At 49.6% G+C, this 26,596-nt stretch overlaps 9 protein-coding genes across 9 annotated transcripts, besides 7 other annotated features; 7 read left to right on the top strand and 2 right to left on the bottom strand.

Moving 5' to 3' along the window:
- Positions 1–5,272: 5,272 nt before the first annotated feature.
- BDR25DRAFT_317815 (uncharacterized protein) lies at positions 5,273–7,131 on the top strand (the record flags this gene model as incomplete). The annotated part of the gene is made up of 2 exons (XM_033691703.1): positions 5,273–6,221; positions 6,269–7,131. The coding sequence occupies 2 exons, from the start codon at positions 5,273–5,275 to the stop codon at positions 7,129–7,131; spliced, it is 1,812 nt and encodes a 603-aa protein (XP_033543283.1).
- An 814-nt stretch (positions 7,132–7,945) lies between these two features.
- Positions 7,946–8,028: a sequence feature (Protein overlapping with rRNA (BDR25DRAFT_359773, KAF2466440.1) was converted to a misc_feature.).
- Positions 8,029–8,068: 40 nt separating this feature from the next.
- Positions 8,069–8,259: a sequence feature (Protein overlapping with rRNA (BDR25DRAFT_359773, KAF2466440.1) was converted to a misc_feature.).
- A 57-nt stretch (positions 8,260–8,316) lies between these two features.
- Positions 8,317–8,416: a sequence feature (Protein overlapping with rRNA (BDR25DRAFT_359773, KAF2466440.1) was converted to a misc_feature.).
- A 51-nt stretch (positions 8,417–8,467) lies between these two features.
- Positions 8,468–8,502: a sequence feature (Protein overlapping with rRNA (BDR25DRAFT_359773, KAF2466440.1) was converted to a misc_feature.).
- Positions 8,503–8,536: 34 nt separating this feature from the next.
- Positions 8,537–8,549: a sequence feature (Protein overlapping with rRNA (BDR25DRAFT_359773, KAF2466440.1) was converted to a misc_feature.).
- Positions 8,550–8,602: 53 nt separating this feature from the next.
- Positions 8,603–8,697: a sequence feature (Protein overlapping with rRNA (BDR25DRAFT_359773, KAF2466440.1) was converted to a misc_feature.).
- A 33-nt stretch (positions 8,698–8,730) lies between these two features.
- Positions 8,731–8,891: a sequence feature (Protein overlapping with rRNA (BDR25DRAFT_359773, KAF2466440.1) was converted to a misc_feature.).
- A 1,130-nt stretch (positions 8,892–10,021) lies between these two features.
- On the top strand, positions 10,022–10,384 carry BDR25DRAFT_336581 (uncharacterized protein; the record flags this gene model as incomplete). The annotated part of the gene is made up of 2 exons (XM_033693113.1): positions 10,022–10,227; positions 10,286–10,384. Exons 1-2 carry the CDS (start codon positions 10,102–10,104, stop codon positions 10,382–10,384), a joined length of 225 nt encoding a protein of 74 aa, XP_033543282.1. The 5' UTR covers positions 10,022–10,101.
- A 3,335-nt stretch (positions 10,385–13,719) lies between these two features.
- Positions 13,720–14,527, top strand: BDR25DRAFT_345633 (uncharacterized protein; the record flags this gene model as incomplete). Its single annotated transcript, XM_033694067.1, has 3 exons — positions 13,720–13,777; positions 13,991–14,085; positions 14,147–14,527. The coding sequence occupies 3 exons, from the start codon at positions 13,720–13,722 to the stop codon at positions 14,525–14,527; spliced, it is 534 nt and encodes a 177-aa protein (XP_033543281.1).
- Positions 14,528–16,076: 1,549 nt separating this feature from the next.
- BDR25DRAFT_78269 (uncharacterized protein) lies at positions 16,077–16,937 on the top strand. Its single transcript, XM_033699037.1, has 3 exons — positions 16,077–16,286; positions 16,337–16,710; positions 16,790–16,937. The coding sequence occupies exons 1-3, from the start codon at positions 16,176–16,178 to the stop codon at positions 16,860–16,862; spliced, it is 558 nt and encodes a 185-aa protein (XP_033543280.1). The 5' UTR covers positions 16,077–16,175; the 3' UTR covers positions 16,863–16,937.
- A 290-nt stretch (positions 16,938–17,227) lies between these two features.
- BDR25DRAFT_306224 (uncharacterized protein) lies at positions 17,228–21,785 on the top strand. Its single transcript, XM_033690588.1, has 3 exons — positions 17,228–17,617; positions 17,754–19,863; positions 20,035–21,785. Exons 1-3 carry the CDS (start codon positions 17,389–17,391, stop codon positions 21,440–21,442), a joined length of 3,747 nt encoding a protein of 1,248 aa, XP_033543279.1. The 5' UTR covers positions 17,228–17,388; the 3' UTR covers positions 21,443–21,785.
- Positions 21,786–22,096: 311 nt separating this feature from the next.
- Positions 22,097–22,629, bottom strand: BDR25DRAFT_306222 (uncharacterized protein). Its single transcript, XM_033690587.1, has 2 exons — positions 22,539–22,629; positions 22,097–22,467 (listed from the first exon to the last, which is right to left on the bottom strand). Exons 1-2 carry the CDS (start codon positions 22,573–22,575, stop codon positions 22,190–22,192), a joined length of 315 nt encoding a protein of 104 aa, XP_033543278.1. The 5' UTR covers positions 22,576–22,629; the 3' UTR covers positions 22,097–22,189.
- Positions 22,630–23,442: 813 nt separating this feature from the next.
- On the bottom strand, positions 23,443–24,258 carry BDR25DRAFT_317812 (uncharacterized protein; the record flags this gene model as incomplete). The annotated part of the gene is made up of 1 exon (XM_033691702.1): positions 23,443–24,258. The coding sequence occupies one exon, from the start codon at positions 24,256–24,258 to the stop codon at positions 23,443–23,445; it is 816 nt and encodes a 271-aa protein (XP_033543277.1).
- Positions 24,061–25,938, top strand: BDR25DRAFT_345631 (uncharacterized protein). Its single transcript, XM_033694066.1, has 3 exons — positions 24,061–24,596; positions 24,661–24,825; positions 24,882–25,938. The coding sequence occupies exons 1-3, from the start codon at positions 24,475–24,477 to the stop codon at positions 25,540–25,542; spliced, it is 948 nt and encodes a 315-aa protein (XP_033543276.1). The 5' UTR covers positions 24,061–24,474; the 3' UTR covers positions 25,543–25,938.
- Positions 25,939–26,131: 193 nt separating this feature from the next.
- Positions 26,132–26,561, top strand: BDR25DRAFT_306220 (uncharacterized protein; the record flags this gene model as incomplete). The annotated part of the gene is made up of 1 exon (XM_033690586.1): positions 26,132–26,561. A coding segment is annotated over exon 1 (185 nt), but the record flags the coding sequence as incomplete, so codon positions are not given.
- Between the last annotated feature and the right edge of the window lie 35 nt (positions 26,562–26,596).

Raw genomic sequence — 26,596 nt, 5'->3', positions numbered from 1 at the left:
ATGGAGGCTTATACGTCCTAACGCATACTGATATAACTATCGAGAAAAATACCGTCCATGAGGGAAAGATCACCGCAGTTATTAGCTGGGAACGGGCTGGCTGCTACCCTTGGTGGGATAGGCACTAGGCCCCGAATCAAATGGGTGATGAATTTTTGGATCCAATTTGGAAGGGACTCAACCCAGAGATACGGCTTTTGGGAAAGCGGTCATGGGTAAGGTCTTCCTCGCCAAGAATACCTATCAGCAGTGCCTACTTCTGCATTCAGAACAGGACGACTTTTAGTGGCTACATCCTGGTTTTTGCGAATACAACCCTCATGTGAGATTACTTGGAAAGCATTTTGTGGGTGTCAGACTCAAATTTAAATATAGATTATCAACGAGGATCGTAGGCTTCAAGAATAGCGATCAGAAAAGTGGAGGATGTTATGATTGTCGAAAGGAGTAGGCTACGAGGCAGAACTTCTAGGTTTGGCCTCTCCAATTCACAGATCGTGTTTGGTTTATTCTCGACAGTTACTTTGAAGTATTGGTGCCGAGGTAACTCAAAATAGTAGCAATGCTTTTACTTCACTATTGACCGTGTGATTCATGTTTGTGGCATTGGAAGAATGGTCTAGGTGACAGGAACAAATTCAGAACATGACCTTGCTCAGCGTGATGATTGAAAGGTGAGAGGGATATAGTATGTCTTACCAGACTTTGAGTCCACATGTAATATTGGCCAGTTAATCCGATCGAATTCCCCCATATTTTGGTTCGCTAGTTGGGTCCCATAGGGCCTGTATTCCCTTCCCAAACCGCATCCCGGATTGCCATGACTGCGCAATTCACGCGCCCAATCCAGACTGCAAACCATTTCTGCCCCCCTAGTACAATTTGTCTTGGCTCTGTTAGAATTCGAATAAATTCGTCAAATAGAGCTGCTCTAAGTTGACCGCTAGCAATGTTGTTAAATTACTTTGCGCAGGCCGATTAAACAGATTTAATAACTCTGCTTTTTCCTGTTTTTGCACGCGATGGGGTTACGTCCAGCCTGCAACGTTCGCGGAATATCCCATTGCGCTATTCTGATACTGGTGGAGCTAGTAGGTGTTTTGATTTATGTCGGGAGCAGCGTAGGTCATTGTGAGAGATTGATGGAAACATTAGACGCCAGGAGCCAAGTCTGGAGAAATGCTTGTAAAGCCGACCTTGGAGAAATGGAGCAAGAGTGGCAGTGAACTCTCCGACCTTCTTAAATATATCAACATATATTCAAACAGCTCCAAAACAGCGACCGAATGTACAAGGTGGTTCAGGGTTCTGGGCTCGTAAAACTAGTGTTATGACAATCTCTCGGTTGGATTAAGGCTCAAATGGCATATTCAGAGCTGAAGCCGATCCCCTTCACAAGCTTTGCCGTTGCCCCAGGCGAATATAAACTAGATACTAGTTCCACAGTCTTCCACTCCGGAATAAGACGATGTTGACCATGTTGTTTCTTGTGTCCGCTGGGCAAGAGATACTAAATCGGACGCCATGTGGCGTAGGTGGGAAGTGCAAGACATTCTGGCACACAGCATTAGTCGGGGCAACACCTGCAGTACGGGGGGGGGCGGAAAAGTGCAGTAACTAGACTCTTAACGCAATGCATACGCTACACACAAACGTAGGGCAGGCTATCCTGCATCCCTAATTCCAGCAATATTCGACGTTGATGATATGAATGTCCTATTAGGAGGCTGTCGTGTCACTCATCTATTCGTCAGAGCGGGAGCTGGTGATAGCAAGGGCCACTAATGGATTGGCTGGACTGCAGATTGTTCCCCTCGAATTAGTTGTAGAGCGAGGAACACAAGCTCGAGGGGCTGAAGACAGTTGTGCCAATGCTACAGCGAGGTCGGCTGAGGAGATATCATGGAAGCCAAGAGCGGTACAGGGCGAAGGCTAAGATGAACTGTGTCGAAGGCAGCGATGTGAATTCTAGGAGAAGCAGGTTGTAAGCCTGGGCCATTAGAATGCGGGGCTCCTCAACGATGGAGCCTTATTATATAATCGGAGCCACTAGAGCGGATTGTCAATGTCGAAGATGGTAGCAGGCGTTGAGGCCAAATAAGTACTCCTCTCAATCCTAATCCTCCACCGTGCTATCGTGAACTACCGGAATGCTTCTCACTCTTCAAGTAGGACTCAGTTACTGCCGCTGATACAGCTTTCCGTCACTCCATGAAGGAAACCACCTTCCTAGGTATCGGGTGTTGAAACGTAGGATGTCAATGTGAGCGGCGCCTACTATCTACTCGTTAACGCTAGATGTGTACGACAATTCCCATATGGCTAGCCACACCACTAAGTGGCATATTATAACGCTTTCGCCCGTCGATTTCGTAGATTCAATTGGTCTTGTTTTAGATGTTATATGGGGAAGCTACCATATCGAGAAACTCCTCAAGGGACGAAACATTCTATGGATAGTTGTCGTACACAGGTCGAGACTCTGGAATCCACAGACCAAGACAGCTGAGCTGAAAGGACGACGACGACGACGACTGCATTGTGGCAATGATGTTGTTTTCAGTTCGTGCGTGCGTTGGACAGGGAGAGCATCGGAGGATGGCTGGAAGCGGTGGAGTGGTTTATGCTATGGGGGTCTGCAACGGGACTTGCCGGAAGGTCGTCATGCCTTCGGAGAGAAGGAACCGTAACATAAAGTGGTGATATTAAGAGAGGATAATTATGACAGTAGTTGATGGGGTGCAAGAAAGCGCACTGTATTCAATCAATTTCCTGTTCATAGGTTGGAAAGGGCGTTCTATGGCAGGGCGTATGAGATCAATATTTCCTAGCTATTCTTGTACTTTGGATATCGAAGCATTGTCTTTTATTGTCTGGAATCTGCACGAGCATTAAAGATCGAAGATATTTTGGTAGCAATATCAATGCGGAAACACGCAGTAGCATCGTGTAGTGATGTCGGGGAATATCGGTCAGATTTTTCTAGAAATCACTATAGCTATAGATATCGATCCGAATCCGAGCAGTGGAGGAACGGGAGACGTCCCGATAGACGGAAGCCACAAGGTTGCTGCATTCGTCTGCTAGGATGTTCTTGTTTTGCCTTGAATCTTTGCCCAAAGGCTTGTGGTCTAAAGAATATTAACGGGGAGAGAAAAAGACCGTTTCGGTCGAGGATTGACGAATCTTTCAGGGGAACCGTGGGCGGAGCTTGTGGGTCTCATTGCATGACATCCCCAAGCAATATTCCAGTCTGGTAAGCACGTTTCCCAGAATTGCCAATAGCCCGGTCTAGCATCCACATGAGAGATAGATGAGGCAGTGATCGAAACATCAATAGGTGGGGAAATGGATAAGCGTAAACGGTGAATAGGGGTAGATTTTGAGGCATCCTCGTGTTCGCACCGAGATTCCATCCAGAAGCCAAATCAACTGTTGAAGGATCAATAAAGCCCCAAAGGTCGACGCGTGTTGCAGGGACTTGACAGCTGAAGTGAATATTTTGTTACTTCACAGGGCAAGCAGAGCGGGTGTGGCGCAGTATTGGGGCACACCTGCGCCAGCTATCTGTGCTCCACACACTCAATCCGGCACCATGCCGGTAGATCAATGAGCAGGTTTCGGGACGTCTTCGGGTCTCCTGAGGGGGTTTTGCTCATTTTGGTCATGCATTCGAAGTTCTGGAACGGCATGGGAAAGTCGTTGGGTGATGGCCCGAAGCCTCGTACGAATTAGAATCCGAGCCGGTAGTTATCCCTGGGACAGACTGCTTCCCAGCGACAGTGCTGTCGGCCCACATGGCACCGTTAGGGCGTTTCAAGACTTCCGTGATGGCAGCCAACGGGACCGATGGGTCAGAGGCCTTATGAGACTGTTTGTTCGAGAAACGACCGATTGCTGTCTTCGGCAGTTGGAAATTGATTTTTGCGAACAGGAGAAGGATGTAAGAAATGCTGACTTCATCTTTGATATGCTCAGACCGGAAGGCGGAGAGATTCAGGAAACATGCTTATGCTGGTGACGTTGGTGGTTGTCTTCGGATCCGGTCGCTGAGCGTCTGGGGTTCCGAGGGCACATCTCGGGCCCGGTGGATCAGCAACGAGCATATCTGCCAAATGCCCAACTGCTGAAGAGCGGTCACCAAAGACTACGATTTGAAGGAATCATTGCAGAATGATGTGAGAAGCTGCGAATCTGCCTAGGAGCATGACAATTTTGCAGAGGCTTTGTCTCCCTGAGCCTCACTGCTCCAAGTTTTGGATGCATGCCACTGGGAAGACCTTCCAAGTCAGGAAATACAATATCGTTCAGCAGGCCGTAACTACTAGTTCAGCTGGCAGGCCAAAGAGAAGGCCAAAGAAGGGCCGTTTGCGGGCGAATCGCGTGCATTCGCAAGGTCTTCCCCAAAGAAGGTTGTTTGCTTGCACAGCCTCTGTTGTGTGGTGATTCTTGTGCTGTGGTTGGCCTGCGACAGATCGAAGAAATCGGTGTCGGCGAGTCTCCACCGACCGACGTGCAGATGAGTGCGTAATCCTGCCTCCATCTCGTCTGGGCAGGCCACCAGGCCTTGGATCTGCTGTCCGCGATGCTGTCAGTGTGGGCATCGGACTCAGGTTGTGGAGAGACCTGGCGATGGGTGGAGGGTTGAGGTCTGGATGGAAGCCAGTCCTAGAGTCTCCAATGATGTGAAGCATGAATGGAGAAGACTTGCGACAATTCAGCATGAATTACACGGAGAAAATAAATTACCGTTCAATTGCAGCCTTTGTGAAAGGCCTGAAGCAGGCACGAAGCGCTCAGGGGACGCCGAAAGAGGAGCAGCGCCGAGGAGACTGGGGGCGCGATTTCATGGCGAGTGGGTATTTTTGGTGGGCTCCGCCTCACTGAAACGCCTCCCTGACGCTGGAACCAGCAAAAGGACTTCCAGCACCCGTCGACGGACCTTCGACCGTCCTCATACAACTTCCTTCGTTCGCAACACAATCTTCACGACTCTCTCTCGACACATATTCATCAACTTCCACCGCTAAAAGACGACTCTCAAGCACCGCGAAGACGCCCAACACGTGAGGAGACCCAGGCTAAGCCACGGCAGCGGATCAACCGGAAAAAAGAAGCGAGCTTACGACGACTTTCAGACGCCTAGCCTGTCCTGTCTCCAGTGGCCATCTGCAACACGAACACCTCGCAACATAACCATCTTGACGCCTGAGGAGCCCGTTCTGCTACCTTTCGCACCCGTCTCAGAGACTCGCAATAGGCATCATCATCCATGGCAACTGCAATACAGCATGCAATGACCATGACCCCGTCATTCAACAGCCAGTGTCTGGATCCTGACACGGATTCCTTCTTTGACTTCAGCCAACTTCCTTCCCCAACACCCTCCAGCGCATCACGACACCCCTCAAACGCTGCATCGACCATCACTAGCCCTACAAACACCGCACTCGACGGCGAGGACCTTCAGACTCCAGCGAAACCCAGCCATGAGTATGATCGCTTCAAGCAGCAGACCGGTCTTCCCTCTGGCTCTATTGCTGGTCTCAGCCAGCCGTTCAATGGAGGCTACTCGATGTTCTCGTCCACTGGCCTGGATGAGGTGAGCTTAATGGGCGATTCTTCCATGTTGGATGCTGGGTGGAATAGTGGGCTGGGAATGGGATCAGACGTGAACATGAATCTCGACCTCTCCCTGTCGCAACCCGCCTATTTCTATCCCAACGACGCGTCCCAATCACAGCCGGATGCTTTCGTGGACCCCAGCGCCATTACGCAAGAGGAGGTTACGAACGTCCGCGTGTGGCCTGGAATGCATCAGCAACAGGCCGCCTTGGCGAAGGCTCAGGCACAAGCCCAGCAGCAGCGACAACAGCAGCTGGCTCAGCAGCAACAGAAGCAGGCCACCCACCAGCAACAAAATCGTCTCCATCCTAATAGGAGGAGTGGTTCCCATCAGATCACCGATGCTCGCACCGAGGAGACGATCGCTCGGGTCGTCAACCAGATCCGTCAAAACAGCCAGAATACACTAGGCTCGCAAGCTGACAGGGACTCTCAAGGCCTGCTACCTCACATCGTCCGCATGAAGAAGGATGAGGAAGACATGGACGAGGATGAGAGGCTCCTTGCCTCTGAAGAAGGCAAGAAGCTCAGCTCCAAGGAGCGACGCCAACTTCGAAACAAGGTTTCCGCTCGCGCCTTCCGTTCCAGGAGAAAGGGTCAGTATATCAGGGAGTATAATCAACATTTCGCTAACGATTCGCAGAGTATATCGGCCAGCTTGAAGGCGAAGTTGCCATGAAGACAAATGAAGCCAACGAGCTTCGCTCCCAAAACCGCGCTCTCATGGAGGAGAATGCTCGCTCAAGGGCTTTCATCGAGCGCCTTCTGCGACATCAAGCTTTCACTCCGTTCCTTGAGGAACTGTCGCGTGATGAGAGCCTCGAGGCTAAGCCGAGCATGTCCATGTCAACAGCCCCTACTCCGACTCCAGCCCCAGCCCGTAAGGATATCAACCCGTACCAGGGTCAGCAGTTTGGCAGCATATCGCAACCCGAGAACCCCCAGATTGGGATGGCTCTTATCCCCGAGACGCAGTTGGACTTGTCTATACTCAACCTCAACACGAGCAGCAACAACTGGGGAATGAACAGCATGAACTCATTCAACTTCCAGCAGCCCCAGGTTTACGCTGTCCTCGAGCTCCCAGAGGGACCATCGACCCCTATCGACACTGATGCTTTGTCTGGTAAAGGTCACGGCTCGTTCCTCGCTGAGGACTCTTCTCCCATCGAAGACGTTAAGCCCGACTTCCCCGTGATCGAGCGTCCCATAGAATCTAAGAAGCCCGCCCCTGTTGAGGTTGACGAGGAGGATGATGATCCCGAGTTTGACCTGTACCGCTCCTCGCCCGCTCCATCTACCATTACCACCACTGTCGCTCCTCTCGAAGACCATGAATCACTTTTCGGTGACGCCAGCCCGGAGAAGGTGTTCGCTCATTTTGAGCTCTTCATCTCTGATGAAGCTGAGACGCAACGGTTGATGGAGCGCTTCGAGAGGATGTGTGCTGCCATGGAACCCGCCTTTCAGAGGATACAAGCACTCACGTCCCACCTCGACTCGTGAGACACTGAACCCGACATGTCATCTCAATTCAATGCCTTCTGCAAGGAGGCTCGACCTCTCGGGCTCCCAGTCGTATCTTGGCTCGGCTCGGGATTACCTCTCTCCGTATCAACGGATCCGTTTTCATAGACAAGCATTCGCTACCCCACTCAGGCTGGCATCGCCTCTCCCTGCCAATAACGGCAGTCTTTCTTTCCGATTGGATCTGTATGACTTGATGATTTCTTTTGTTTGTCTAGCTCGGCTGGCCTTTAGGAAAGGCTTCAGCGACTTTTGGAGGAGGCGTTTTATTTGGAATTCTGCGGACTTGGATCTGCGATTCTTTCTGTAAATGGGTTGCTTTGGGATAAAGTCTTGTAGTCGGTGCTTCGAAAGATGGAATTCTTCAATTGCGATGTCAGTATATAGTGTGGTCAGACAAATAGTATCCAGCGATATATCTATCTTGATGAAGACAGACAGCTGAAGTGAACATGAAGCGACGAAGTATGCTTGTGATTATCTCCTGCCGCTCAAGGAGGATTCATGTGACGTTGAAGCCGATTCAATCTGCTCGTCTCGTCTACGCTTGCTAAATTGAATGATTTTAGGCTTAAAATACCGTATTTCCGAGTTGAAATTATTCATGAAGTGCTGAATGTTGTCTTTCTCGTCGAAGGGGGTTATCGTACGGATCCGGAGAAGGATAACTGGCTGACCTACAAATGAGCCTGGTCGTGGTCCATCAAATCATCCCTACTGAGTTATTCTAATCTTGCAAGATGTCTTCCTTATAACTATTAATTACATCATGCGCTGAATAGAAGACCCAACCCTACAAAAAGGAGTATTGTGAAGCCATGAGGCCCAAAAAAACATACGACAGCCGGGATTCGCTGGTGGTCTCCCACCCAACTACTGACCGGCCGGTCGCAAGCTTAGACATCAGAGATCAAACGGGGTCTATCGTTTTCAAGCGCCTTTGGTCGTATGTGTTCGATAATTGTAGTAATCCTGTATATATAGTTGAAAATGTGTTCGCAGCCATTCCAGGCTTCCGAATCAAGCTGCCAAGTCTCGGTTACCGAACTGGGCCTTGGGATTCTCACGAATGGATCCATCGTGACGCTTGACGCTATTAGATTCCTCCTTCGGCCGGCATAGTGTCATTTCTAAGGACCGGCTGAGGCTTAGGGACAACATTACCCTCTTTGTAAAATTCCGAGTTCAAGACTAGTACGGAAGAGAGTCTCATAGGTAATTGCAAAGGTGTAGTTAGCCTTGCTACGTAGTGAATCCTCCCAGGCTTGGACCGGGTTGGAAGAATAAACTGTGGAATCCTAAGCACGTTACATACCTCGGATATCCTCATTAGTACTTAACCGGCCAGAACTTGTGGGATTCGTTCGAACGGAGCAGTCCCGACCTTATCCGTGAACCTCATGTGGACGAGGAACCTGGCTCGAAAAGAATGAAATCAAACCTAGCTCACAGTTCATCAATGTCGAGGGCTGATGCCGAGCGGCAGTAGTCTTTTTAGCGGATAGACGGTTCCGCGGAATAGCTGATGGCGAAACTTTGGCTCCGCTTTAGGCGAGTACACCGTGTGTGCTGGCTTACATGACGTAATCCATCAAACTTCTGAATCGGGAGGAGAAGGTTTCAGTGCAAGGCAAAGTCTGAATGAATCGTCCTCTGTATGAACACTCCATCAAGTTCCTTGCCCTTCTGGGTGATCTTCGCGTGAAAAGTGTCGCCATGGCGAAGGATGGTAATGGCATGAAAGGAGATCTTGAAACATTTTGTTGTGCGTGTGAAGTCTAACGCTCCCGGTCTTCACACAACTTCATCAAAATCTGTAAACCCGCAATGACAGGAGTGTTAGCATATTCCCGTGACCCGCGTTAGGAATAGGACTAGCGTCGGTTAGGCTTCCCCAATTTCACAACAGGAAATCCGGGTAAAACCCAGCCCACCAGGAGTTTAAACTACACTGATTTTGTATGGTACAGAGGGTTGGTTAGAAAAAAGGATTCTAAATTAGATAATTTGGTGCAATAAAGACCTCAGGGGGTCATCTTTTTACCGTACAGGAAGTAGAGACCCTCTAAGCTCGGAGCAAAGCTGAAATAACTCTATGTACCCTCTTCTCCTTGCCCTTTCCCTCCCCCTCCCTCTCTATATATCTTCAACTCTTCCTTCTACAGTATGATATCAAAGGTGGGTTAAAGTTTCCTTTCATTCAGCTCAGTGAGCGCATCTCATCTCACTGAGCTCATCCCATCACGCTCATCACCAAGCCCCTCGTCAAACATTTCATCGAGGAGCTCATCAAACCCATCTAGATAGATCAATACAGCTTTTTTTATTAAAAAAAAAAGTTGGAGGTGAATAGAACCAGCATGTGAATGCGTACCCCTCGCTGTGCTAACCTATTTAATTTTCTGGACCGGTCAAAGGCAGACTCTAGATAATCTAAGACCTCAGGCGGATCTAAAAATAATCTAGTTTTCCCGTACTGCTCAGGTTTGGAGCTGGACTTTAACACTTCTAATTAGTCCATGCCTCGTGATGACATCTACCACTTCCCTACAATCCCGCAGTCGAAATTCGATCCCTCGATCAGATCGCGCGCATCATAGTAGTCCACTGAGTTCGACCACGTCCGTGCCAAAGACTAACGACATGTACACGTCATGTCAAAGAGCTACCATCTGTGGATCTGGGTGCGATATTCACGATTCCGACACGATCGTGACATATCAAATTTTATATTGTGCAATTGGAGCGACGATTCCGTTGCGGGAATGCACCATGATGATACTGTGACGCAGAACCGCCATCCTTGAGTCCCAAAGGAAACATATAAATGCTCATATCGAGTCACCTCTTACCACCATCAGTTCGCCAGAGCAAATCAGCCAATATTCACTTTAATCAGCCAGTTCGATAACCCTCACGTGCCACCATATTCCATCACCCTATATCAAAATGACCAGTAACACCAATCCCGGCAACTTTGCCAACCGCCCAACGGAAGAGGTTCAGAAGATCGCGAAGAAGGGTGGAGAGGCATCGCACCAAGGCGGCTTTGCTAGTATGGATGCAGACAAACAGGTATGACTGTCAATCCTACTTTGAATCTACCCGAGGAACGTTATTCTAAAACCGATAGCGTGAGATCGCTTCCATGGGTGGCAAAGCTTCGGGCGGCTCTTTCGAACCCGGGAGCGAGGCGGCGAAGGAGGCAGGAAGGAAGGGCGGGTCAAAGTAATTGCTGTATACGACACAATATTAACACGAATGCGTTCAATGTTACCAAATCTGAAGTCTATCCACGTTTCTGTTACACAGAAGTTAAGCTCAATCACAGAATTGTAGAACGGGTGTAACTAGCCACAATTCTCACCACCTTCTTCACGGTGTACCACACTTTGCCTTCTCTACGCGGGTCCTCTCAACAGGGCGCGAGGCTGTGAGAATCAGCTTTGTGTTGGCCGTTTGTGGGTCCAGTCAATAAAGCCGGGATTCACAATTATGCACGGCCTTTCTACGATCTATTTGAGAGGAAGATTCGAGAGGAAGTGCAGAGTTAAAACAATCGCATCCATAATAAGGGGTGTCGCCGCAAGTCACTTCGTTTCAGGTCAAACGGATGATGCCTAGCCTTTCCGTACGGGTCCCGACGTCTGCTGTACCTCCAGAGGGATCTCCTACGCACAGTGACGAGTTAATCCTTTGTGTAACTAGAGTTTTTCTGAGCTGTACGGCGGAGGCTGTCATTGCAGTTATTCTTTGGGGAGTCAGCGTAATGCAATCAACGAGGCAGTGCAATAGGACTTAGAGAGACAGCACATAATGAAATTGACGAGGAGGATCAGAGTAGCCGTGGGCACACACAATATCAGAATATATTCTCGTCGAGGTTACCAGGACGCTGCTGTGCGTGCTTCTAGCGTATGAGGACTTGGCGTTAGAAGGAATGGGGATACGAGACGCACGCTCGCATGCTACGCTGAATGCATCCTGCATTTCTAGATATGCTGATACGTCAGATTCTTTGCAAAAGATGGGACTGACCATAATTACCTCGTTCCACGTCACACGCCATCCTGTTTATCTGCTACCGATGGCAGAGGGGTCCACAGAGAATAATTATTAGAATCAATTGGTGTAAGAATGAGTTGAAGAGCCCTGAAAAAAGTACATTTGTATTTAGGATAAGGCCCCTGTTAGTATTTCATTTGAGATTCTTGAACTTAACTATCTATCGTGGAGACTGCAAGAAAGTGTCTATAATCACATCAGTCCTGCATGCCGTCATAAATCTACTATCGTCGTTACTACTCGGAGTGTTAACTAAATGTATGCAATTTGTGGCTTTACTAATACGAGAGGAGGTGGGCCGAGGCATTCAAAGTTTATCTAGCTTGATATTGGTGCATCTAGCATCTGCAATATGGGGCACATGGTAACATCTCGAGTCTCGGTATGAAGGTTGACATATGTTTCTTCTCTACTATTGGTCCTTTCTCTAGACATTAATATAACCAAGCATGTTTGTAAATACTACACAGAATAGGCTATTATGCATTACTATCTTCTCCAAAATAGGCCAATTTCACGTATCAATGATATATGTTCTGTTAAGCTCTCTTCTTTCTAGCATTCTAGCAGAAAGAGAATGGAATCGATATCCTAGCATCAAGATATCCACCCGCGTCCTTCCTGGTTAGCTTACAGCGATCCTCATATTGCTTTTCCGCTCCCTGGATAGTTGCCATACCAATGCTAGCTATTTCTAAGGCACTTCGCTTTGCCGGCTCCTAAGCGATTTTCCTTGTAGTGATCGAAGACCTGATGGATTATGAGACAATATGGAGTACGGACATAACTATGACTTCCAGTCCTTATACTACCATTCCTTGGGAGTCATCCCTTCTTAGCTCCTACCCCACTGAAGTAAAATTTTGCATCTTGCAGGTATCATATTTTAATACCTAATTAAGCCGCCCCTTACAGTGATCGGGCTTCATACCTACGTTGGTAAATCACGACAGGGAGTAATTTGCCTAGCTGTATCCGCAGTGTGCTACCAACCGTTGTCCGACGGCAAACATTCAAGCCACTTCCCTCTACGACACCTTTCAATAGAGGACGAGGAAGTTCGTTTCGGTTCCCAGAAAAACATATTGGCGACTCTTCTGGACGGTCGCGCAAGAGATCCTATCAGTTTCAAATTACAATGAAATGGAAGGAACCGAGAATAACAGCCATAATTTCAAGATTCAGAAAGGTTCCTTCGAAAAGACGATGTACAGTGAGTCAACCCTAGCCACACTGCTTCTCTACGGCCGAACATACTAAAGCTCCAACGCCTATCAGTTTGTATGCCTAGTGAGTTTGCTACAGGCTACAGAAGTTCAGGACAGGAACGTATCCGTGGCAATTTTCCGAGAGAACCGTGAATTCATTCTGTGCGAGTCAAGGAATGTCTTGTGCTCGAGACAGAACATTGTCAACATAAAGCTTGATAGAGTACGAAGCAAGTCTATGATGTAGCGAGAACTAGTCTTCAGCCTTGTGTTTACAAAACAAGAACAAAAAATTATATATACACCAGAGAGGGGTACATGGATCAATTGTGATGTCATCTATAGCCCTGCCATGGCGTAGGTCCCAACGTCGCAAGTGAGAACCCCGAGTAAATTGAGGCACATGGTTTCCAATCCAGGCTCGAACAGTCATTGCCGCACCCCTCCGATTCAAATGCTGACATGCGTTAGAAACCCGCAGCCTCAGCCGCATACATTAGCAAACAGGGCGTTTGCATCAACAAGTGCGATACAGCAGCCTATCAAATGAATACGATCTTCGGGCTCAAACCAGTGGCTTTGCTATAGTGCCGCTCGTCTTTTCCAAGAGCAACAACATCCCCTTATTAGTATCAAAGCCCACTCGTTCTGTGAGACCCACGTTTAGCTGTTCTCTAACGTCCTAACTTTATAAGCCCTCTGCTAATGACTGGGCTCTATAGTAGATTCTCAAGATGGAACTGAGCGCCAGAAGCATGTTTTCTTGTCTGGATATGTATTGTATATTATTCTAGGCTTCTTTCTCCGCCACTTCTGCTGTGGAATACGGAACTTCCTCGATAAACAAGTGGGCCGCTGTTATTGTCTGCAGAGCAGTGAACTTGTTGGCGATGTGATGGGTGACCACAGAGAGGTGAACGGTGCTGGGAAAAGGTGGTGGATATGATGAAGAGCTTTCTGTATTTAACGATGGAGAACATGGCTGAGAGGCAATGATTTACTGTCTGCATCGTCTGAGCATAAATCAAAGCGCTAACCACTTTTGAAGGATGTGAACTATGTCGCGAGTGGGGGCCGGGCGGCATCGTTCAACCTCCTGGATTTCTTACCTAGTAGTTCTGTTGAAGGCACTTTACTCTCGCAAGAGTAAGGGCTGAGATCGCGGCCCCGGAAATATCAAGTTCGACCGTTAACAGAGAATTCGAGCAGAACTTGCTTTCAGTTTTTATAGCACCTAAGATTCCTCGCCGAGCTGCGCGGGTCTCCGGTGTGACTCCGTTTTCCGTGCCGCACGATGTGGTTTCAAGACTATGAGAATTACGGCGTGAAGATGAGGCGGTGGATAGGGAGAAGTAAGTCTGGAGGATAATATTTAAGCTTGCTGGAGTTCGTAAGGCAGACGTGATATCTCCTGTCAATTGTGACCCGCGACAACAACTTCCATATCGTTTCCTGCTCTCCCTGAAAATCTCTCTTGTCCCGGGAGTAGATACCATATACTTAGTAGCCTTTATATCTTCTGAATAGACTGGGAACCATGCATCTCCAGCTTTCTTTTTTTGCAGTGGCAGCCCTCAGCATCCAGGGAATCTACGCAGACTTCGTCGTCATAACGAATCTCCCACCAAGACCCACTACTACGTTCAAAAACGACGCAGATGTATATCGCTCTCTCTTTGACCTTCTCCTTTCACACCAAATCCCCCGCTCATTCTATTCAGATGTCCAAATGGTCAAGTGACTATGAAAGCGCTATCGCCGCTGCATTGATTTCATATGCTTCCGAAAAAGGTACCAGTTGGATAGAAGCGCTCTCATCAGCCGAGAGCGAGATCGATGGGTTTGCCCGTACCGCCACCTATACCGACATCCCGGATGCTGTGACAAATGATGTCCTTCCTACCATATTCACGACCGTGCCGGATTGGTACACTGAACTTCCAAAACAAGCAAAGGAGTTTCCGGACCAGTTTGCGAGTGACATCGTGAGTATACGGAAGGCTCTAGAAACGGGGATAGCGACGGGAGGGGCACTAATGCGGACGGTTGGCGTGGGTCTTGGGATGGCTGCGGCCGCGGCTGCCGGCGCTGTTCTTTTGTAGTCCTGGCATGATGGGTGGTGTAAGGCGTGTTATTGAAAGTGCGTGGGGCACATCTGAGAGGTTTCAAGGAGGTTGTTTATGGGGAAACCAGTGGTACATTTTGATACGTGGTCTCACTAGCGGAGCTTGACTGGGAGGGATCTGAAATAAAAAGGAGGCTTAGACGTTGAGACTGTTTCCATCAATGACCTCTCCGAGTTCCCCCTAACCCTACTCCCCAATTTTAGTGATATGAGATAACGTACGGGAACTGTACAAATTCTCTCTGCAGCTGGCGTCAGATTCACCTCCATCAAAGTCTGAGCCAAAGCAAGGAATGGCATCTTCAAACAGAACTAGTTCTATCGCTCCCCATAGCATGAGTAGATAAAATCTCCAGGTTCTGTCACAGGGATTAGTCTTGAGACGTTAGAGACTACATTCGCATGCGTCAGTCACTACCCTGGTTTTCGCGGGGGCAAGTAGAGCTGGGATCCAAAGGCGTGCTCGCAGTGAGGACAACGGCATCCGTAGGCATGTTTCATGCCTTAGCATGGTGGTATGCTCCGCATCTCTTACACATCCCTTAAGACATCGGCCTTTGCGGTAATAGTTAATGCAAATGATACTGGCCTAGTGTGTGGTGCTATTAGGCGCTGTATTGGCCATGAGAAGCACACAGATTCGGTAAAAGAGTGGAAAGAATCTCAGCACAATGGATAGTCATTCAACTTGGTTTCAATCATATGTTGGTTCCAACAGAGGAAAGTGAAATATTACGGTAAGAAAGTTCCGGTGAGGACGTGGGCAAGGCAGATCGTTGTGTCCCCGTGACCTTTGCAGTGGGTTGCCGTGCTTAGTGCTTAGTATATACTAAGTCTCGCATTTGCCCCTGATGGAGGAATTTCATTGGAGGGAACCGAGTAAACTAGCGCCCTTGCCTTTGCTCAGGGAACATTCCGGGACGCCTGGTCATGGGTAACGTCGTAACAAGCTACAATGCCGGGCCAATGAGTCTAATTGAATCCTTCAGACGAGTAGCTTGCCTGTGTGCGTGAGACGCTCGATAGTGTCGGAGAGAATCAGGGATTCATCAAGGAATACAATAAAAATTACTCAAGGTTAGATTTAGCGTAGTAAGGCTGAAGCGGTCTTGGACAACTGTTATGGAGATATGTTTAGCGGGAAAAGTGATGGAGTGTGTCGAAGCACACAAATCGAGCAACTAGCAGGGTAGGACAGAAAGGTCTCTTTTGGAGGGGAGCTAATTAGAGCGTGATACGAGGCTGTCAGGATTCTCCCCCGTGCGCCCCAAACAACAACTTGACGGGGAATAACGATGGTCGCTCCAGAATACACAAGGTCAGGAGAACCGATTGAAGCGGATACGAAGGTAAGCCGGAGACCCTCGCCTTGGCACATGTCGATTCGTCCAGCTTTAGGCCCAAGGGTGGGACGAATGCTACCTAATGAGCTTGATCGAGGTAGTCGCACGACCCAAAGAATTGTTCTCGTACTTGGGGACTCGTGCTTCTAAGGTATAAAAGTCAGGGACCGCCGCGCGATAGCAACTGTTGTGGGTAGCCAACCGTTTGTCCAATTCAAATTCTGCATCTGGAGAGACCCATTTTCGTTTTCAAAAATTGAATCCCTCATTATTATACCTAGAATGCTCTTTCGACGCCTCCTCTCTGCAGCCTTTGTAGGCACTGTTGCTGCAGACTTCGTCATCGTTACAACGACTTCGGTTTTTTCAACGAGCTTCAAGGACACCGCTGCAGTATGGAGGCACCTCTGCCCTCCCGGACAGTCTAGTTAACGTGATCTTAGGCTTCAAAATGGTCATCCAAGAAAGAATCGCAGCTAGAATCGGCCTACTCGACCTATGTCACACATTTGACAGCCGATCCGAAGTATGCTAGTGTGACGTCGGCGATTGGCGAATTCGTCGCAACACGAACTGATGTTGATGCGTCCGTTATCACTGCGACAGACGAGACTACAACGTATACGAGGGTGCCAGCGTGGTATACAGCTATGCCAAAGGATGTCAAGGACTACCTCCAGAGCATGGCCGATGAGAGGGAGAAAATATTCTCCAGCGTTGTCAGCCATGACGCTGCCCCTGCTGCAAGGCCGACGGGAGCAGTGAAGTACGTCGGTGCTGGAATGGCGGCGGCTGCAGCTGGCGCTGTAATTCTGCTGTAAGAGACCACTCCCACCACATAGATGACAGTTTGGGAGGCAATTTGATACCCGGCGCTGGTTGATGGCTATATGTAGTAAGATTTTGTCTCTGTATCTAATGATGATTTCCTCTATCTTGATAACAGAGACCTTTGGACGTCTGAAATGAAATATATATAGTTTTAGAGGAAAGGGTGTTATGAAAGGACTCTTGGGTAAGAGAACCGTAGCTTTACAAATGCAGAAATGCAAAGGGTTGAGCAGGAAGGAATAGAGAAGGGCCAAGATAGGAAGATGTATGCGGCTCTCAATGGAATTCCTAAAGGACTTCGACATCCACGCTAGAAATCACCTCACTGAGGGCTGTATGGAGCTGTTTGAGATAGTATGACGAGTGAATAGTGTTCGTGAAAGACGCCACCTGCCATCCACTGCCACTCGACACGAAGCAAATGCCAAGACGAGGCTTGGCGCAAGTGGCCCAAGCTCCGTAAACTCCAAAACTTCTCTTCGCAACCAAGGTGTAGCCGTCATTCATCTCTCGCCTACTCCGCGGGCCGCCCTGCTTCTGTGCTCCTTCTCTCTCCTACTTCTGCCGCCATCAAGGACGCGCTGTCAGTTGCGTCGAGCCCACATATCCCAATCACTGTCTGGGCCTGTGCCCACCGTCGCCCAAGATGACAAGCTTCTCTACCATGTCGCTGTATGCGTTGACCATACAGCGACCCACTGCAACGCAACAGGCCATGGTCGGCGACTTCCTGGGCGGCGGGAAGCAGCACATTCTCACTGCTAGCGGATCCCGTCTCGCAATTCTGGAAGTCTCGCGCAAGGCCAACGGCGGTCTGACGGAGATATTTTCTCAGGATGTCTTCGGCATCATTCGTGCCATCGATAAGTTCCGGCTCGCCGGCGGAAGCAAAGGTATGTTTTTCTTGCACACGCGCAAAAGCCCACTTAGTGATTTTCTAAGGCACCACCACACCTCCGACGGCCTCGCTCTTAGAACACGCGGTGGAGAATGCGGCTTTCACTTGAGAATCATGCTAAAGTACTCCAGATTTCATTGCCATATCTACCGACTCTGGTCGGCTTGTGACCTTCGAGTACCTGCCTGCTGAGCGCAAGTTGAAGACGATCCACTATGAAACTTTCGGCAAGTCTGGAATCCGACGTGCAATACCGGGCCAGTACCTTGCGGCAGACCCAAAAGGCAGAGCCATTTTGATGGCGGCAATTGAGAAAGACAAGCTCGTTTGGACCCTCAGCCGGACTGGCCAGACTGACGTCTCCATCTCCATCTCATCACCCTTGGGTGTGCACCGTCCCCAAACCCTGGTGTACTACGCTCTTGGCATGGACGTTGGATACGAGAACCCTATATTTGCTCTTCTTGAAGTAGATTACTCGGAGTCGGATGCAGATGCTAGTGGAGAGGCATATCAAGAAGTCAAGAAGGAGTTGAGCTATTATGAGCTAGACCTAGGCCTGAATCACGTCGTTCACCGGGGACGCACTACAGTCGACCGGACATCCAACATTCTCTTCCGCGTACCAGGAGGAAATGACCTCCCAAGCGGAGTTCTTTGCTGTGGAGAGGACAACATCACGTATTACCATGTTTATGAACACAAGGTTCTCCGATTAGCTATTCCTCGCCGAGAAGGTGCAACCGAGGACCCCAATCGCAAACGATATATTGTAGCGGGAACTCTGTATACGCTTAAGGGAGGCAACTTCTTCTATCTGCTCCAGTCTGAAGACGGCGATGTCTTCAAGGTTACCTTCGATATCAAGAATGGCAAGGTAGAACGCCTTAACATATGGTACTTTGACACAATCCCTGTCGCCTCAAGCATATGCCTTCTGAGAGCTGGCTTTGTTTACTGTGCCTCCGAAGCCGGGGATCGACTTCTTTATGAACTTGAGACGCTTGGGGATGACCATAGTGAGCTTGTTTTTTCTAGCGACCAATTCCCATCTGATCCGACCGCATCCTACGCCCCACCATTTTTCCACCTAAGGGGGCTTCAGAATCTCAATCCGGTCGAAAAGATCCCAAATATGAGCCCCGTTATGGATATGGAAGTTGCCAATCTGAGTATGGAAGACGCGCCTCAAATCTACACCGTTTCTGGGACCGGTGCACGAAGCACTTTCCGAACCACCAGGAATGCACTGGATGTTCTTGAGCTTGTAGACTCCCAACTTCCGCAACGTGCTACCTCTGTCTGGACTGCCAAGTTGAGGGCTGATGATGAGCACGACACATATATTGTTCTCTCCCTGGTTAATCACACACTTGTTCTTAGGATTGGTGATGATGTCGAGGAGGCTCCACATAGCGGCCTTTTAGCTGAGACAACAACTCTTGGCATTCAACAATTCGGAGAGGATTGCATTATTCAAATACATCCAAAAGGCATCCGGCACATCCGTACTATTCCATATGATGAAGAAGACCCAGCAAAACCAATGTACGGGCAAATCACAGACTGGAAAACCCCAGCACACCGTTCCATCGTCGCTTGCGCTGCAAATAACCGACAGGTTTGCATCGCCCTTAGCTCGGGAGAGATTTACTATTTTGCGTGTGACTATGATTCAAGTCTCGCACAGGCAGAGGATGAAGCCATGTTAGAGCACACAATTCATTGTCTTGCAATGCCAGACGTACCCGAAGGCCGCCAAGGGAGTGACTTCCTGGCCGTTGGTTGTGGCGACAAGACATTTCGTATCTTCAATCTTAACCCGAGGGACCAGGACCATCGCATATTGGGTCAGACGGGGCTCATGGGTCTTTCAGCGCTGCCCCACTCGATCGCATTTCACGCCATGCGGGATCAATCTCCGGCAGGGTACAGCCTGTATGCCCACGTCGGCCTCCATTCCGGTATCTATGTTCGAGCTCTAGTTGATGAGTTCTCTGGAACTCTGAGTGGTTTCCGAAGACGCTTCCTCGGCCCAGCCCCAGTCAAGTTCGCACGGGTGAGCGTAGGCGGCGAACCCGCAATTCTTGCCTTGACGACGAGACCTTGGTTAGCCTACACACATCCAGTCAACAACACGCTCGCTTTGACTCCATTAAATTACATGTCCATTGAAGCTGCTTGGAGTTTTGAGAGTGCATCATTCAAAGGCATTATCTGCGTCCGCGGCGAAGACTTGAGGTAAGTGTTTGATCCTTCAAGTACCTCCTTTTTGCCTTATGATGACTCCATGGTTCCGAATTTCCACATGAGGATCATTTTATATTCCAATTGTTCCTACCGAAGGCAATATCACTCATTCCTTGGAATTCCACTTCAGAGTCGATAGAGCCGACTAACACATTTATACAGAATCGTTACTTTGGACGACGTTGACCTTTCTACCAACCTCTGCTACGACTCCATACCACTTCAATATACCCCACGGAAGCTCATTGGCAATCACGAGCAGCAGGTTTATTACGTTATTGAGAGCGACAACAACACACTGGATACTGCTACATGTAGGATGCTCAAAAAAGATGAGGATAGTGTGAAAACAAAGAGTGAAGACAAGCCTATGGCGACATCCGAAGAAGATGGCCTGACGAATGGCGAATTGGCGAATGGTGAAGGGGAGACTGAAGAGTTGGCAGCCATCGATTTTGGTCTACCGAAAGTAAATGGCCGTTGGGCGTCATGCATTCAAGTTGTCGACCCGGTCACTGAAAAAGCCGTCGTCCATACCGTGGAGTTGCAGGAGAATCAATGTGCCGTCAGCGCTGCATTGGTTGCATTCGAGAGCAAAGGCAACCAGCTCTTTTTGGCTGTTGGTGTGGCCCAGGACTTGAAATTCACGCCGTACAGTTTCAAGAAGGCTTATATTCATCTGTATCAAGTATCTCCAGATGGCCGAAAACTCACCTTCTACCACGATACGGAAGTCACCGCGACACCACTCGCTTTACTCGCTTTCAAGGGTAAGCTTGTGGCTGGTTTAGGCAATGACTTGGTCCTGTTTGACTGCGGTATTAAGCACCTACTCCGCAAGGCTCAGGCATCGAACTGTACTGGCACCCGTATCACCGACCTAAAGACACAAGGAAGCCGCATTGTAGTTGCTGATCAATCCCAATCAGTCACATATGTTGTCCACAAGGATCTGGTGCATCCAAACCGCCTCATCCCTTTCGCCGACGACACTGTTCCTCGATGGACGACATCCGTCGAAATGGCCGACTACGACACCACAGTAGGGGGGGACAAATTCGGCAATATCTGGATCGTCCGCTGTCCCGAGAAAGTGTCCCAAGCTTCAGATGAGTCAGAAGATGGCCAGCACCTCATCCAAGACAAATCGTACCTTGGTGGCGCACCCAACCGCCTCGACCTCTGCGCCCACTACTTCACAAACGACATTCCAACGGCTATCCAGAAAACCAACCTCATCGCCGGCGGCGACCGCATCATCTTCTGGGCCGGTCTGCAAGGTACCCTTGGCGTCTTCGTACCGTTCGAATCCCGGCGCGATTTCAAAATGTTCCAGCAATTGGAGTTGCTTCTCCGACATGAGGAAAAGCCGATTGCAGGCAGAGATCATCTTGCATACCGCAGCTACTACTCGCCTATAAAGAACATGATCGATGGAGATCTAGTGGAGCGATTCCTAACAGCGAGTACGGATGAGAAGGCGAGTTGGGCTGCGCAGTTGGATGGCGCGTGGGATGCTTCGAGCGTTGAGGATAAGATTTGGACCATGAGGCTTAACTTTGCGTTTTGAGGTATATGCGATATCTACCCATTTCCCGTGTTCGTCTGTCTGTCTGTCTGCCTGCTGCCTGCGGCCTGCAGCCTACTGTCTGCTGCCTGCTGCCTCCTGTCTGCTGTCTGCTGCCTGCCTGCTGCACTGCTGTGTGTTGTGCATAGGGTGTCTGTATCAAGGGAGTACTTTGCTTTGCTTGGCCGGGAAACGTAGCGAGCTAATCATTGGGACGCTGGAATCTGTATATTATTGACGATGGTGGATGAAAGGAGTCTCTACGACTAGTATGAGGGATACCGGTGTCTGGCGAAAATGGGATTGATGGTTTGGAGACCGTAAGTAGTGGAGCTTCTGTAGCTGGCCAGACCTACTGGTCGTTATATCATCGATCAATTAATACTGTCCCTATCATTATATTTGCGAATACTTTATCTAAATCTGGGAGGCGATTACAGGACGCCTATTGAGAAGGCAGCTTAGAGTTGTGCTGTGGGCAATATTCCGCTTGCTCAGGGCTGGCCTAGTTAAGGAAATACTAACAGGGGACGAGAAAGCCGCATTAGTGAAATCATACTGGAGTAGCAACAGGGTTACCTGGAAGATAGTCGACACCTTTAATTCACACGAATAATAAGCCTGCTAACTAATATCTACGTTTCTCCAACACACAATCGGATACCTTCAGCGCCCACGCTTCACTTCCAGACCGGAACAAGAGAGGAAGCATACTTCGGAGCCTCAGGCATCCAGCGCTCGTGCAGTGAGTCACGCACGTTCCCTTAGCTCGGCTCCGCTGACAGTAGAAAAGTGCTTGTGGCTGCAGATGTGGCTGTTTGGCAAAAGTAAATTATCGACCGGTGAAGGTGAAGGGTAAGTTTTAGAGAGTTGAACGAGTTGAACGAGTTTGAGTGATTTAGTCGGCGGGTGAGTGCGGATGAGTGCGTGTTGAGGCGTTGGCAAGGGTGGTGCGGAAGGGGGATTGGTTTGGTTTGGTGATGGCATGTGTTGAGCAAGAAAAAGATATTGCAGGCGATTGTGTTTGTCTGTGTGCGAATAGGCTCAGTTGAGGGAAGATGGAAGTGCTGGATGCGCAGTCGTGGATGGGTGATCTCACTTTCAGGCGTGCTGTGTGGGGGGTGCCATGTTGCCATGACGTGTCGACTTTACAGAGACGGGTTATCCAAGACCTGGGTGCTAGCGAGTCAATGGTGTTGGCTAGAGGTGAAAAGCAAATAACTTCGAAGTATGATCTTTCGAGAGAGTGCTTCAGCCAATCAGACCCTGTAAGTGACCAAAACAGGAAATATCACGACAAAGCTTCCGAGGATAGAACTCACAAAATCTCCGCAGCTTGTTGAAGATTCTGCATCAAGTAACATGGCCCACCAACAACGTGGTTACAGGATACATGTGTTGTGTACGCATGGCGATCATTAAGCTATTGGGGTCCAGTGGGTCTCCCTGTTTGAGGCGGTGCACTGGAAGCAGTCAGCGCCAGTGCCAGTTGTAGGCTCCCAACAGGGTAGCCTCAGGTACAGGAGAGATCAATGCTGAAGAAAGACACAGGTTTGTATGGGAATTAAGATAAGGACATGTTTTTGAGGCGGGTGAAGATTTCGTTGCTCTGTTATTCGCGAATTGGGATTCTGAAGCTCGAGTTGCCGAAGGATGCAGGTGAAGACTGTGCCACGTGCGGCAACGTCCTCGTCCTCGTGTTGGGTTTCCGCTTCTGTGTTGCAATTGAATGCAGTCCGTCGGGTTAAGCTTGATCTGCGAGGTGTTAATGGTTCCAAGGTTCTAACACGTCTCTTTCGTCGGTTTCGCTGTGCGGCGCAGAATCCTTCGTCTGCCGATGGGGCGAAGCATTTCGTCCCAACAGCCGCATGCAGTGGGAATCAGGGGAATCAGGGGAATCTTGCAGGATATGAAGCAGAGGAACGAATATTAGACTGTGAGGCGTTTGTGAAGAACGGGAAATGGTCCTGTTGGACTATTAATCCTCCTCGTTAGAGAGATATTTAGAGGATCCGGACTTCGACCCCTTCCTGATAAATGATGTCATATTGTTTTAGCACGCTTTGCAACCCTTTGGCAAATTGTGACGGCACAGCGACGAGATAAATGCGACGAAAGACGAAAAGCCGAGTGGTCGAAATTCGCCGCAAGGCGGATCCGAAGAGGTGTGGTGGCTCGGCAGGGACGAGGTGAGATTGGTGACATGCGGCGTAGCAAGAGGGTAGACCAGCCACAGCAAATGGGAAACAAGAAGAAAAAGAAAGCGCAGAAGTTTGAAGCGGGCTCTGGGGAACTACTCCGCTTGTGTGTTTGATACTATATTTAATTTTAGCGGGAGGTCTGTGAGGAGCCTTGCCATCGAGATCGCGAGGCGAGTCGTGATAATCGCGGGAGCGGGATTGCGAGAGCGACAAAGGGTAACGGGGGATGGGCGCTGCACCACGGGCCCACAGCGCAGACGACGCCTTCTTCAGGCAGAAAGAAGGCAGCGAATTACTCAGGGCGGCGGCGCCAGATGAGTGCAAAAGTCCTGTCATGGTTGCAGCTGCGTCCTCAGCCAGTGAGTGGCTGAGCCCGGATGTCGTCGCTCCTTCGGCCTCGTACTGCTCTCTGCGCTGCCTTTTCTCCCAACCTCCAGCTCTGCCTTGCTCCGTCGCATATTGTTCTCTTCTCCTCTCTGCCCTCCGCGTCGCGAAACACATCCTCCCTCCCCGACAGCCTCTCACCAGCCGTTTGCCGCCCGTCGCTGTCTTGTTGTTCGCGACGTGCTGTGCCGTGGGCCGACCCTTGAGCGCATACTTACCGAAGCGATCCGCCATCCTGGGAAACCCTCGTAGGCTCCTAGGCTGACTTGTGGTGCTCTTGTTTCGACGTGATCGACTTCGCCTCTTCCCTCGAGAGCACCACTCTAAATACACCCCTCTAGAGACGGCACTCCTGGCATTCGTTTGCACCTCATATACCACACTCGCTTTTACCTCTGCATGAGGGTTCCTCGGTGAAGGCTTGCTTCGATACAGCTCGCGACCGCACCAATGTCAATGCGCTCGGGGTCGAAGCGGTACATCAACCTGCAAGGCCTGCAGCATGATCGGGACTATACGGCCTGGTACTGGCGCTTCATCGCTCTCACTGCGTCATGGATGATATTGGGAGGGTAGGCTACACAGAGCTCCAGCCGAAGAAGCTCCCGCAGAAAACAAGGCTGATGTACATTCCAGATACCTGATCCTTCCCGGCCTGTATGCGAAGGATCCAGAGCTCAAGTTCAGCCAGGCCGTACTGTCGGTCTTCGTTGTTGCTCTCATGACAGCTGGGTACTCGTTCACCGCACTGCTCTGCTTCGCCTGCCGCAATGAGATGTTCCAGGCGGAAGCTATCTTCCTGTACGACGCCCAAAGTGCACGCCTCAATAAGCCCTCGACTAACACAAGCCCCCTAGTCCGGCCCTCACTTCCTCAGCTCTTGGCCTGCTCACAATCGCCTACAACTTCCTCTCCTCGCGCCGCTTCCTCTGGAACACGGCCGCCATAACCGGCACCGTCATCTCCACCACATCGACGGTCCTCTACGGCATACTCCTCCTCTGGACGCATCGCCGCATCGTAAAAATAAAAGAAGCCTCAAGCACGCGCACTGCAAACCTCTGGTCCGAACAGTCGTTCTACACAAACTTCATCCAAAACATGTACCCATCTACGTGCACAAACGCAACCGGACCCAATCCTGCCGAAGTACCACTGACTGAGGACGACCGAATAGTCCAGCAAATGGCCATGCTCCTCATGAAGAACGACCCCGGCCCATCGCCGGATGCAGCAAGTGCCACCTTCCGAATAGACCTGCCAGAAGACCGAGAAGAGCGGGAGCGACAAGCCAATAGCCAGGAGCTACTGGGCACACCGCCAACTGCACATCCGGACTGGAATCGAAGCCGAGCAAATAGCAATAGCAGACCCGATAGCCTAAGCGAAGAACAGGCATGGCAGCGGTGGGACCGCGGACGGACAGCAGCACGACCATCGAGCGTCGGAGCCCGAAGTAACCACTCCCGAGCCATGAGCCGCGAGGAACGTCGTAGAGAAATCGAGATGGGGTCGTGATACTATGCAACTGTCCATCCACCTCACCTCCATCTCAGCATTTACTAAAAAGAATATTTCCGAACCAAGCCATTTCAAGGTATTGGCAGCGACGGTGTAAGGCGTGTTTCAGGAGCCAAGGATTTTCGGAGTTTTGAGCAAATGAAATGGCACGGGTTCCTGGAGTTTTGATTATTTTGGGGGGCCAATTTTGGACTGGAGTTGGGCATGTGGTAATGGGAAATGAACCACGATCCTTGATATATGTTTCTTTTCGAACAGGCATCATTGATACCTCTTTTTGATATATACGCCTATTGTAGTACAGTAAAGTGCAAATCAGCAAGTAGTTAGTGCCGTATGTAGGTAGATACCACCACCAAACGTTAGCTTGATCAATCGGATAGCGAAATCTTTAAACCTCACCCCACTGGACATTTGGACCATTCTCTCTGATCAGATTAGGTCGGATCGGATCAGAGAGAGCGTCCTTGGTGTAATCTGTCTACCATAGGAAAAGAAAAAAAAAGTGGGGTTCGCTGTGTGTGCCTGTGTGGTTCTCCCATTTTTCCATACTCTCATCTTGATGTCCCTGGCCCCCATTACAATCCTCCGAGATCCTGTACCCTGTATGCGTGTGCACCGTAACTCCGTAACATATAACCACCACCAAATGAGACTGTGTGAAACACTTACGCTCGCCTATTCGCCCACCCTCCTTTCACTATTTCATCTCACGCTCTCCTCCGAAATTCCCGTTCTGTCGCACTCGCCGTTCTATCCATTCGCCAACTCGTCTCATCTTCTAGTCACCCACTTAATCATCCATGTATCCTTTCTTACCACCCAAAACCGTGAATAGATCTTACAATCATCATCCAACAGACACACCTTCATTCCATTCTGCAGCCAAATCGCTAAAAAATTCCATAGACCGGGGTTGTGGGTAGGTCAGGAACGAGGATTACCTGACTTGCAGCACTTGGGCAGGTACCGTGGTACAGGTGGGTGGTATGGTTGGAACGGACCCTGTTGTGGAAAAGTTGCAGATTGCCGCTATCGATCGTTAACCGAA

Source organism: Lindgomyces ingoldianus, assembly GCF_010093535.1.
Source record: "Lindgomyces ingoldianus strain ATCC 200398 unplaced genomic scaffold BDR25scaffold_34, whole genome shotgun sequence".
Classification (NCBI taxonomy): Eukaryota; Fungi; Ascomycota; class Dothideomycetes; order Pleosporales; family Lindgomycetaceae; genus Lindgomyces; species Lindgomyces ingoldianus.
This window is presented reverse-complemented; position numbering and strand designations above follow the sequence as displayed.